This window comes from Hyperoodon ampullatus (genome assembly GCF_949752795.1).
Source record: "Hyperoodon ampullatus genome assembly, chromosome: 2".
NCBI lineage: Eukaryota > Metazoa > Chordata > Mammalia > Artiodactyla > Ziphiidae > Hyperoodon > Hyperoodon ampullatus.
In genome coordinates this window covers 29,956,656-29,970,151 of record NC_136915.1, presented here as the reverse complement: position 1 = coordinate 29,970,151, position 13,496 = coordinate 29,956,656, and the positions used below count along the sequence as shown (strand labels likewise).

The 13,496-nt window shown below is 34.9% G+C and overlaps 1 protein-coding gene across 1 annotated transcript in view; it reads right to left on the bottom strand.

Annotated features, from left to right (window-relative positions):
• AGO3 (argonaute RISC catalytic component 3) overlaps positions 1 to 13,496 on the bottom strand; it is a gene marked incomplete at its 5' end in the record, with an annotated part of 97,120 nt that overhangs the window by 34,933 nt on the left and 48,691 nt on the right. Inside the window, 6 exon segments of the mRNA XM_079720559.1 lie at positions 269 to 402; positions 734 to 856; positions 3,164 to 3,283; positions 3,711 to 3,858; positions 3,984 to 4,071; positions 8,473 to 8,607. Coding sequence (XP_079576685.1) covers positions 269 to 402; positions 734 to 856; positions 3,164 to 3,283; positions 3,711 to 3,858; positions 3,984 to 4,071; positions 8,473 to 8,607 — 748 coding nt within the window.

Sequence of the window (13,496 nt, the reverse complement as noted above, 5' to 3'; positions counted from 1 at the left end):
ATATCTAATCTGTTCGCCATCAAAAGCCAATGGTACTCCTGCTATACCACATAAGCTAGTCTATTAGGATGCTTGTAAGAATGAAGCAGTGACTCAGATATGACCAACAAATTCAGGAATCTTCATTAAATTAATGAGAAGAAACATTTTTAAAGGTTCAGTGATTAAATATACTTCATATTGAGGCAACACTGGTTAGAATATTAGCTGAGTAATTTAAAACTGAAATACAAAATGGTCCCAAAGTGAAACTAATGACAAGCCTTACTTCAATATTTCTTCTCTGCACTGCCTCTGTGTGGCAAAACAAGCTATAGCCCACATTTTGATTTCAACTCCTGTGTGGAACTGTTTCCCTCGCATGTCCCATACTCCATGGCTTGGTGTTGCTACTGTCCGATTCTACAGAGAAAGAGAAATAATAAGGCAAAAATGAACAAACATTTAATATATAACTTATTTGAATGAGCTGAAAATAAACATTTCAAATTGCTGAACTGATATATATGTGACATTCTACATGGAATAGGCCGTTCTAAATCAATATTTTATATTTTTATCATAGAAAAACAAAAGTTCTACTAAGTTCAAGCAAAGACACTGATCTTGAAACAAACAAAAAAAATTGTTGGAACAATAAAACACTTTTAAATTCCAGACTTAGCTAGGAAGCCCTTCTCTCCATACACAGAAACTGTATGATTATAATTTAAAAACTATCAAGAGGTTTTACCCGGCCACCATACTGGAGCATAGGTGCTGGAAGTACGCGTCCGGTTACATGGGCCATTTCATCCCGAACTTTAAATTGAAACTCCTGAACAAATGGATCTGTTTCATAATTTGCACTTCTTACCTAACAACAGAAAAAGTTTGTAGTTACTTTCAAAATTCCCCCAAATTCCCTGCTTTAGAACCCTCTTTTTTTTTCACTGTGTCAACAATGTTTTATAATACTGACAGGTGTAGATAATGGTACCCTCACTATAGAGCAGATAATCTTAACTTGGGGGCCACAGATCATGAGTGGACTGTAGGAAGTCTGTGAACCTCCTGATAATTTACAGAACATTTAAATGTATTAGGTTGCATAATAAGAAAATTCAACTATTTATGACTCATGGAAATGGTAACTTTATATGATTAAGCCTCATATACTTTGGGAGGGTGGTTGAGAGACTGCAAGAGAAATATAAGGTTGGCCAAAAAGTTCTTATGGGTTTTTCCCTAATATCTTATGGAAAAACCCGAATGAACTTTTTGGCCAATCCAATACCTGACCTAAAAATGGTTAATTACTTCTAATTAGAGGATCTGGATATATACTATTGAAATTTATTTTATGTAGATCTCGACAGCAAATATCAATAATCCTAAGGCTTTTTTTTTTACTAATTGATTATAAGTTATACAAAACCTCCTTGAATATTTTCAGATAAAACACAGCACATTATAAAATGTACTTAAGAGATACACTGGAGACAGAAAAGACAGCCACTATGAGATACAGATTATAATTTTTATGTAATACCAATACATGCAAAGATAAAGAATTTATTGTAATTCAATGTAGACTTGAATCTCAAAAGTGTAATTCATGCTCATAGTGTGCTATAATGTGTTTTTCAAAACATATTTACTTAGTCTCAGAATAAAGGTCAAACAAGGTTACAAAAAAAGGCAATGCTCAATTCTTTGAGTAACACTCTATTAAAAAACACTATATAATCTAAATATGTAAAAAGAATCTCCCCACAATGTGCAGGAAAATTTGTTTTCTAAATTAGGCATCTAATTAATGCATCTAATTAATGTATCTTTTCTTCAAGCTCAAATGCCATTTTTTTCTGTAAGGTTACAAACAATAACAACAACTACTATTTACCAGGAGCTGGTAGGTGATGTGCCTGGTGCTAAATGTTTTATAATTAATTTTCACAATAACCTATGACTATAAAGTAAGTCTTTTATAATCTTTATTTTACAGAGGATAAAATTAAAGCTCAGTAAAGTTAAATGATTGGCCTAAAACCATATAGCTAAGCAAGTGATATATAATTTGAAACCATGTACATTCTGATTCTAGAGTTCCTACTTTCAATCACTGCACCAGCCTACCAGATGCTATAATTATAATAATACAATAATAGTAACAGTAAGTGAGTAAAGAAGTTAGACTTTGAACCCAGAGCTGTTAGATTCCAAAGCCTGTGCTTTCAATCACTGTACAATATCATCTCTCTGAACAAAAAAGCTGTAATAAATGAGTTAGAACTAGTTATTGAGATTTTATAGAGATAGTGAGAGGTTCTACTCTCTTAAAGGTTTTAAAGTTTTGACATAGTAGATCAGAGAAAAATCCATGATGAGAACAAGCCTGTATTTTCCTAATTAAATATCATGTAATAACTTACTCTTTACAAACTATAATGGAAAAAAAGGTCTTCTTTTTTTTTTTTGGTAATTGCCTTACAAAATGAAAGAGCCACTTCTGTAACCCTTTTCCAACAATCTCTAAAACTGCTTTTGAAAGTGTTATTAAGTTGTTTTGGGTAATGTTCTTATTTCTAGATTTTTTTCTCTTCACTTGGGCAATTTACATGGTATTCAAGAAGAGAGTAAGATAAGATCCAGTTGCCTTCATTTTTCATTTTGTCTTAATTCCGTCAGTTTTAAATATTGAGGTCTCTTTTCTCCCCATTTAGAACAAGGAGACAGCTTAGAGAGCCCATACGGCTGGAGCTGTCTTATATTTCTTTATTCATCCTGTACGGTTACCAGTGTTTACAATGGAGCTAAGCCATCCTACTTTGTGTGTTAAGACTCTCACCATTGCTAGTCATAAAACTTTGACTTTTTTTCCTTTTCTCTTCCTCTTCTAGGTGGAAGGTAATGAAGGTCCAGTTTGCTAAACTGAAACATTAGTTTTGAGAGTATCTGTTCTGAATCTAATTAAAGAGCTTGGGGTTAAATTAGAAGGATCTAACCCTTTTCATAGAACCCACTAAAATTCACCCCTAGAATACCACTAGATTACTTCCATAATCTCTTTTAATTCTGACAGCCCATGAAATGGTAATAAGGTATGAGTTGATAAGGACATGGTTCTTTAGAGCTCATCCTAATATGTTTTTAATTTTCATTTCTAGGGTTAAGTACTAACCAATCTGCTAATTTCCTCTTGTCTATCTGGTGCAGATCTTGCTGTTGCTTTGATCATAGTGGAGGTTTGATTGTCCGTTAGCTTCTTGATACATCGTTGCCCTGCCACAATATTACAGACCTACAAATGGAAAAAAGTGTTGTACTAGATATATACATCTTTCTTAAAATTCTGAGTGCCAATTACATGTGAGATTAAATTTTAATATCTACTGCATTAAACCACTTCTATTTAATATCATGTTAAGTAAAAAAGCAGTAAACAATACTGCTTTACAGTATGATTATAATTAGGTAAAATGTACACTGCATAAAAAGGCTGAAAAGAAGTGCACCAAAATGCTAACAGTGGTTACATTTAGAGTGGTAGGACTGTGGATGAATTTTTTCCCATATTATTTTATAGCTGAAAATTTAGAATAAAAGGAAATTTAAAAACAGTTCAGTCTCCAAAATAAATGTGAGAGTATGAAGTAAGTTATAGGTCATTAAAAACCCCAACAGAACGATGAATAAGAGGATATTAATAAACAGCCTAAACACATTACTTCTAGTGGCAGATAGGTATGTTTCTGCTCCTGCCCCACTTGCAGACAGGGAAGGTGTGGGTACTTCAGCTGAAGAGTATACTTTTCTCTGAAATACTGTGCTACTGTTCTCTCCACAGTTTGGCCATTTTCTAACTGTAAAGGAAAGCTGGAAAAAAAAAATTACACATTAACAACTCTTATCTCATTATGAGCCAGCAAAACTCCCAATCTACTAACTAGAGCAAGCTGCCTCACATCATCTCTGCTCTGACAAACACCAGCTTTTCTTACGTTTGATGACTGGCAGGCCTTCTTGTTACATTACAAACACGGTATTTCCGTCTCATTGTTCCACAATGAGTCACTTCAACCTTCAGACCTGTTCCCAACAAGAAAAACTGAGGTTATAGAACTGTCACATGTAAAATATTTATAACTATAAAGCCTGTTCACTACTATTAAAACTCAAATTCTAAACAGAAAATCTGTGATACAGGCAATGTGATATTAACCAAGGATTTTATATATAACATTGTTAACAATGGTTACAATCATGATAGACCTAACTCCAAACCTTTTCCCTATTCTATCAAGCTATTAAAAAATAGTATAAAATTTGCAAAGCCTGTTTATCAAGGGATAAAGTTCTCCATTAATAAAAAACCCTGCTTATAATGCAGGTTTTTATGCTGGTCAAAGGAAGGAGCAAAGGGAGTTATGATAATTCTCAAGATATTCTATAACCTTCAAAGTATGTGATATCTGATTTGCCCAGTAATCACATACTGACTGAAGATCATAATTTCATATAGCTGAAGAAGAAACTCCTTCAAAGAATTTTAAAGCAGGAAGGAAAAAAAAAAAAATCCCAGGCCCTTTTAACAGAAGTGGAGTGACAATTTCGTTGAAGGATAATATAGTGATACAGTTCTTTTACTACTATTAGAAATCAAATGCAACCAAAATAATTCCTAGAACAGGTAATCCAGACCTTCTTATTGAATCAGTGATCCCTTTGAGAATCTGATGAAAGCAATAAATTCTCAGAAAAATGCAACATACACTTAATTTAGCATATGATTTTAGATGTTCGTGGATCTGTATGTCCATTTGTGGACCCTAGGGGTTTGCAGATCCTAGGCCTGCTTTAGGAAGTGAAGCTGTGGGCTTTTAAAACACTGGCTGAAATTCTTTGGGATGAATTTTCCTATGCAGTGGTGTATAAAAGAATTTTCTGAGATGATGCATTGTTCTACATCTGTGCTAAAATCACCAGCAACATGTTACCGCACACATGAAATGTGGCTAGTGTGACTAAAAAACTAAAATTTTTTTTTTTTTTTTTTTTTTGCGGTATGCGGGCCTCTCACTGTTGTGGCCTCTCCCGTTGCGGAGCACAGGCTCCGGACGCGCAGGCCCAGCAGCCATGGCCCACAGGCCCAGCCGCTCCGCGGCATGTGGGATCCTCCCAGACCGGGGCACGAACCCGTGTCCCCTGCATCGGCAGGCAGACTCTCAACCACAGCGCCACCAGGGAAGCCCAAAAACTAAAATTTTAATTTAACTTTAATAAATTAAAATTTAAATAGCTACATGTGGCTAGTGGATACTCTTGGAGCTATCTAGAGAAGAGTTAACAAACAGATACAGTGGCTACTGGTCACAGATAAGCAACTCCATTTCTAAGGCCTATACTCCGAAGGAGGAAAATCTAAAAAGGGGTAGATGGAGGACAACTTTTAGTTCCCTGATAGTATTTACGGTTATACTTTTGTATTATTTTCCTTTTATATCTGTGTACCCTATAGTTCAGAGGTTCTCAACCAGAGGTGACTCTGACCTCCAGGGAATGTTTGGTAATGTCTGCAGACATTTTTGATTGTTATGACTGGGGGTGCTACTGGCATCTAATACATGCTAGATTTTGGAATGCTTGGATCCAGGGATGCTGCTAAATTATACTGCAATACACAGGACAGCACTACCTCCCATCCCCAACCACGACAAAGAATTATCCAGCCCAAAATATCAATAGTGCCAAGGTTGAGAAACCCTGATACATTATAACTTATTTTCGTATCTACTAACTGCAGAACCAAACACAAAGTTCAATCATAGTAATATTTTCTTATGACATATCAGCATAAATTAAGATGTTAAATGGACACAGTGTCACTCTACCAGATTGGTATGAGGTTTTCTTAAGAACTACTCCTAACTGAATCAGTGAGAAATAGTTTTTATTAGTAACTACCTTTATAAAACTAAAATTTCAGATCAATTAGAGCATTTACTATGCCTCTATAAATAAGACTAGAAAATACTACCAAGAGAAGGCCTTTTAAGAAGGAAACACCAACATATGAAGAAAGCAAGATGTAAAAATATTGTTTAGGGGGAAAACACAATAGAAAAATTTAAAACAAATTTCTGTTATCTATACCACTTAGCAATTTGTTTTCAAATCTTCCCCTTGAATTAAAAAAAATTATCAGTAAGGTTCTACAAGCCTACTAAATAAGTTTTTATCAAAAATAAAATTGATGTAAAGCAACTATACTCCAATAAAAATTAATAAAAAAGTAAAATAAAACAGATACTCTTACATACATATGGTACTTTTACCATAAACTTCCTCCAGTATTTCTGCTATTTAACTATGATGAATTACTGCACAAAGAAACCACCCTAAAGTTACCATTAAATATTTAGGAAAAAGTTCAACTAGAACCAAATAATATTGTACTAGGAAATCTATTCATTATAGCACACTTTGTATCACTATTTAACAATTTTCATCAAATTCCTCATGCTAACTAAAAATTAAACCCAAATACATAATACAAAACATGTAACTTTGATTCTCTTGTGTAACTGAGGTAGGAATACATGATGTACTTTAAAGAGTCCTCTTTAAAAAAAAAGCCTTCTTGACTTTGAATGGAGGAAAAAATCATCAGTATGTCAGTTAGATCCAACTCAGATTTTTCTACCCCAAATCTACAGTCATAGGTGACTAAGGATTAGATCCAAATCCAGGGGTTAGCAAAAAGCTGAAATTTTAAAAAATGGACTAGATAATTCTCTGCCCAGGTCCCTCCCCAAACCCTCCATCCAACAAAAAATGTTTTTGGCTTTAATAAATCAAATATTTAACCTATAAACTTGGCTTTACCTTCACTATAACATCAACTTTATAATGCTTTCTAGTCATTTTTTCAGTCATTTCTTTGGCCCCCTGAGCAGTTGAAGTTAAGATCGAGTCCATGCTCTTCGGGCAGCAGTTGAATCCTTGTTCTGTACATCTTGTATTTTCTGTGATAGAGTGGTGATATGAGTTGATTGCATAGTTACCGCAAAATAATGTAAGTGACTTCATGATATCAGAGGTGGTAACTAAGCAGCAACTCCACTGGAAACCATGGCATTTAGATGATCACATACTAATGGTGGGTAATGCACTACCTCCCAACAATGCTAACTGTGCAGTTAATACAGATTATGAAAGGACAATGGTATGATTGCAATATAAGAATATATAACACTTTCTTATTCTGGCACTTAAATAACTTGAGATAAATGGATGCCTATTTTCAAAGCAGGAAGAATTTTCCTTTAAATGTTTTATTACAATGACCATCTCTCTCCTGGTTACTAAATGGCAAAAAATAAATGATTACTGGAGCAAGCAGGATGTATTCAACTATACTAATTGACTGGGGGAACTGAAAGATGTTCAGAGAACAAACTTCAATGCTTCATTCATACCACAAGCTAAAAATTGCCTGTAACAAATAGGTAAAACCTTAAAATTAAACGACATAATTATTTCTGACAATTTAAGATCTAACATTTAGTTTAAATAGAATTTATACTATTCATTCTAATTAGAGAATATCTAATTTCTCTTTGTGTCTAAATAATAAAGAACTAAATACAGTGGAGTCACATCTTACATGAGGATTAGGTTCTAAAGTCATGAACAAGGCAAGAATTTTACATAATCAAAATTACTGTTGAAAAATCCCTTAAATTGCAGATAAAGTACACCATGTGTGGGTTTGCACATAAAAGTGTACATGTATATAGAAAACAACAATTATATAAACAATAAATATATACAAAATATAAATTTTAGGACACAACTGAAATTAATTTTTAATTTTTCTCTTTGGAAGACCATGTAGAGATGAATTTGTATTAGTAAAATATACATACGATGCAACACCACTGTATACATTTTAGCTACTAACTATAAAGTAGTCAAGATCAATGGTCAACTGAATAACGTATATGAAATTACTAAGTTTCAACTCTAGAACAACACATGAAAAGGCTAGTCCCATATCCATAAATTTACAAAGGAATAAAATATTCTGCTATCATTTCAGAAAAATAAAGAAGTCATTATATTATTGATAGAATATGTTCAAAGAATGGCTCCAGTTCTGAAGTGACAATGTTTTTGGAATAAGCTTCTTATTTTTAACAGTATCGTAGAAGCATTTTCCTAACAGATATTCTTATACCTTCAGCTAGTAAGGGAAAGTACTGACAAAAAATTAGCTAGTATCAATATTAATTCCATTACTTGGTATTTCTTTCATTGACACACTACCTAAGATGTTATGGTAATGAATTTAAGGTGACATTTTATAATTAGTCCATATTTTTACTGGTGATGTTACATGAACAGATTTATATCTTAAAAAATTTCAATGAAAGTTTGTTATATTCATGCATTTTACAGTTAAGATGTTCCAAATGCTAATTAACTCACCTTTTATCTCTTTGGTGAATTTTACCCGATGAGAATCAGTCAGAGGTCTTGGCTGCTCATCAATATTATGAATGTCAAGAACTTCACACATGAACTGAATTACAGGTTGTGCTTTGTAGAAGGCAGTGGCAGAAACTAAGAAGAAAAACACAAATAGTACAAATTAATGTTTCCTTTAAAAAAATCCAAAAACTTGATCTCAGGCTCCATGATAATTAACTAATACAGAGTTAAAATTACCCTGTTATGTATACCTATATACATATAAAAATATTTCCAAAGTTAAGCAGTTTCAACTTGAACTGTTTGACTGGAAGACAAGCACAACAGAAAAGCCTAATATTACAGTTTATAATCTATCTATTATCATGGGTAACTGAATCATTCCATTTCCTACTACATGTACAGAGCAGTGTTCTGGCTATGAAACAAAGTCTGTAAGGGGACAAAGAAGGCCAGAGCACCTTAAAGAAGAAAAGGTTAGGTATTATTTCTTAAACAAAGCTTTTTGTGCCACCCTAGACTGCTTATCTATTCTAGCGAGAGCTCTCCCTGTCTTGCACAGATTTGAGAAGACAATGGTATTAAATGTTACTAATGCTAATCCAAGCTACAGGTAGTAACAGTAAGGTGTATCTGCCCAATGTTATCTAGCTACAGCCAGCAGTCTTCCAAGAGCCAACAAGTACGATTTCTTAATCTTGCGTTTTGGAACTAGAAGAGCTTCACCAATAGTTAGTAGACCACCATCACTCATTTCTTAAATACATACTTACTGACTGCTATTATGTGCTATAAAGGCACTGGGATACAGTGAAAAGTAAAACCAAGACAGACAATAAGCTACGTGCTATCATGTTATTTTTTTATTTAAAAACATGTCTACTGTGGTGCTCTTTCTCTTATTCTCCTTGCTTTAGGATTAAATGTCTTCCACAAAATGTCCCTCATCTCTGGAAGGATATTTATCAAGGCTTTAAGTAGTTATCTCAGGTAGTAAGGCTACTGTAGATATTTTTTATTTTCTTCTTTTTGACTTTATCTTTAAATCTTCACTTTTTAATAGTGAGCACATATTACTTTTTCCTTTATTACAGAAATAATATATGAATGAAGTCTCATCCTAAAAAATTTAAACAATATAGATATGCGCAGTAAAGACTTCTGGTCTCCAAGCATCTTTAAGAAGCAACCATTATTAGTACTTAGGTATGTATATATCCTACTCTTTTAATATGCACTTCGAGATAAAAATGCAAATACAACTTTCTTTTTTAACATGAGATCAGATAATAGACGTTCTATGACTTCTTTTGTTATTATTTTTAAAACTAACAATGTGTCTTAGAGATCTTTTTATTCTGCAGTTTGGGTGCATGGTAATTAAGTGCATATATATTCCTTTCCCCTCTTAATGAAAAGGAACACAAATGATAAAACATTAGAAACACTATTTTGGCCTTTGATTTCTTTTTTCTCATTATATATCTCAGAGATAGATCTATATGTACTAATACGCAACTATATCATTCTTTTTCACAGCTGCAGGATATCTCATTGCATGGACCTACTTCATGTCCCTCATGATGGATAGTTATGTTGGTTTTGTACTTCCATCCAAATAAACTTTAGAAATACCTCCACAATTTCAAACTAACTAAAAAAAGAGAGACTGGTAAGACTGTATTAGCATTCTGGGTATCTTATTCAAATCCACAGTACTTTAAAAAAATGTATACATTACATTCTTCTATTAAAAAATGTGAGAATATTGTTGTACATTAAAACAAGGCTGGCAGGACACATACCAAATAAGCACATAGTGCTTCTGTGTTAATTAAAAAAAAAAGTGGATAAAGGAAAATAAATACATGGTAATTAACATGCTTATTTTGTCTTTCCTTTAATCCTACAGGAAAATTTTCTTCACTGATTATAATACTAGCATTCACAACTAATGTGTCTTATCTCACAGAGTTGAAACTACTAAACAAACATTATTTATCCTGTTTAACATTCTATTAATTTTCCTTAGTGTTCATCCCACTCTTCTTCTAATCGTTACTGTTCATCCCACTCTTCTTCTAATCGTTACTGTTCACCATCTTCCCCACAGCAATGTGGGCATCTGAGGTAAAAATTAAAGTTAGTGAAGGAAAGCTCTTACAAAAGATGGGATGAAATCAGTGAGTACAGTTGAATTAGGCATGAATTTCAATCAGCAAAGATCTGCCTCTCTATCCCTTGGTTAAATCCTCAACATTTTATAAACTTACATATTTATGCATTTTTTCCTTCTTTCCCTTTCACAAATCAGCTGAGTTTAACTGAAAAAGTAATATTTACATTTAATATTTTTAAAACCTATTAACAAAATATACATTAACACACTAAAGGAAATAAACATACAATCATTTCTACAGATAATTACCCTCAAAAAAGCATTAGATAAATTCAGCACCATAACTAGAAGTCTCACAGTACCAGGACTAGAAAGGAGCTTCCTTAATTTGATAAAAGTTATCCACCAAAATCTATGGTAAATTCAACTTCATTTAATAGGAAGTGTTAGCTGGCACAGGAATGCAAGCTAAGAGAAGTAAAAGGTAAAAAGATTGGAAAGGGAGAAACAAAATTATTATTCTTCACAATATGATTGTCTAGAGAGAAAACCCAATAATCTATAGATAAATTATAGAATTAGACAGTTCAGTAAGGTTGCTAGATTTAAGATCAACATATAAAAATAAAATTACATTCTTACACACTAGCACCCAACTTAAAATGTAATTTTAAAAAGATACCACTTAGGGCTTCCCTGGTGGCGCAGTGGTTGAGAGTCTGCCTACCGATGCAGGGGACACGCGTTCGTGCCCCAGTCCGGGAGGATCCCACATGCCGCAGAGCGGCTGGGCCCGTGAGCCATGGCTGCTGAGCCTGCGTGTCCGGAGCCTGTGCTCCGCAACGGGAGAGGCCACAACAGTGAGAGGCCCGCGTAATGCAAAAAAAAAAAAAAAAAAAAAAGATACCACTTAACATCACAACAAAAAAAACATAAGACACTTGAGATAAAATCTGAACAAAAGATGCATAAGACCTATAGAAGTTAATAGGTATCTTTACTACTACAGAAAATCTACATAAATGGAGTATATACCTTATCAGTATAAATTATTTGGAAATTAATCTGCAAATTCAAGGCAATTTCAATCAAAATACCAATAGGATATAACCCCCTTGACCTCTGGAACTTAAGAAGCTGATACTAAAATTAACACGAAAGAGAAATGAAACAAGAATAGCCAAGATAGTTTCTTTTTCTTTTTTAAATTAATTAATTAATTAATTATTTTTTGCGGTACGCGGGCCTCTCACTGTTGTGGCCTCTCCCGTTGCGGAGCACAGGCTCTGGACACGCAGGCTCAGCAGCCATGGCTCACGGGCCCAGCCGCTCCGCGGCATGTGGGATCCTCCCGGACCGGGGCACGAACCCATGTCCCCTGCGTCGGCAGGCGGACTCTCAACCACTGCGCCACCAGGGAAGCCCCAAGATAGTTTTTAAGAATAAGGTCTGCTCTAACATTCATCGAGATCTGTTATAATCCAATTCAAGTCAAGAGACTATGGGGACAGACACACAGACCAGTAGAACAGACTTGGAAGCCCACCTTATACAATATACAAAAACAAATTCCTATTCAGAGACTGAACATGAAAAATAAACATTTAGAGGAAAATATAGAACATCTTTATGATCTTGGAGGCAAGAAAGAATTTCTTAAGATATAAAAACTATCTGGGCTTCCCTGGTGGCGCAGTGGTTGAGAGTCCACCTGCCGATGCAGGGGACACGGGTTCGTGCCCCGGTCCGGGAAGATCCCACATGCCACGGAGCGGCTAGGCCCGTGAGCCATGGCTGCTGAGCCTGCGCATCCAGAGCCTGTGCTCCGCAACGGGAAAGGCCACAACAGTGAGAGGCCCGCGTACCGCAAAAAAAAAAATAAAATAAAAATAAGATATAAAAACTATCATAAAAGGGCTTCCCTGGTGGCGCAGTGGTTGAGAGTCCACCTGCCAATGCAGGGGACACGGGTTCGTGCCCCAGTCCAGGAGGATCCCACATGCCGCGGAGCGGTTGGGCCCGTGAGTCATGGCCGCTTAAGAGTGCGCGTCCGGAGACTGTTCTCCGCAATGGGAGAGGCCACAGCAGTGAGAGGCCCATGTACCGCAAAAAAAAAAAAAAAACTATCATGAAAAAATACCATAAACAAAGCTAAAAAAAAGAGACAGGCTATAGATATGTGTAATACATATAACAAATGATTAGTATCCAGAATATACAATAAGTTCCTATAAATCAAGATATAACAATAAAAGTGGCAAAGGATACGACTAGGCATTTCATAGAACAGAAAATCTAAATGTCAAAAAACAAATTTTCACTAATTATCTTATTTGTACTTAAGGAAATATATACAAAAACTATATCAAGCTATCATTTTACATCAGTCAAGACTGGCCAAAAATGTTAAGACCGATAACACAAGCTGACAACAAGCCAAAGGAAGACTGAAGAATGAAAGCTCTCATACAGACTGTAGGAATATAAACTGATACAGTCAGTTAGCAACAAATGGTAATTTATAGTAAGTTTGAAGATGAGCATAATTTTCAACTCAACAATTTCACTCTAGGACTTCCCTGGTAGTGTAGTGGTTAAGAATCCGCCTGCCAGGGCTTCCCTAGTGGAGCAGTGGTTGAGTCTGCCTGCCAGCGCAGGGGACACAGGTTCGCGCACATCAACGAAGACCCAACGCAGCCAAAAATAAATATAAGTAAAATAAATAAATTAATTAATTAAATAAATTTTTTAAAAAAAGAATTCGCCTGCCAATGCAGGAGACACAGGTTTGAGCCCGGGTCTGAGAAGATTCCACACGCCATGGAGCAACTAAGCCTGTGTGCCACAACTACTGAGCCTGCACTCTAGAGCCCGCGTGCCACAACTACTGAAGCCTGCGTGC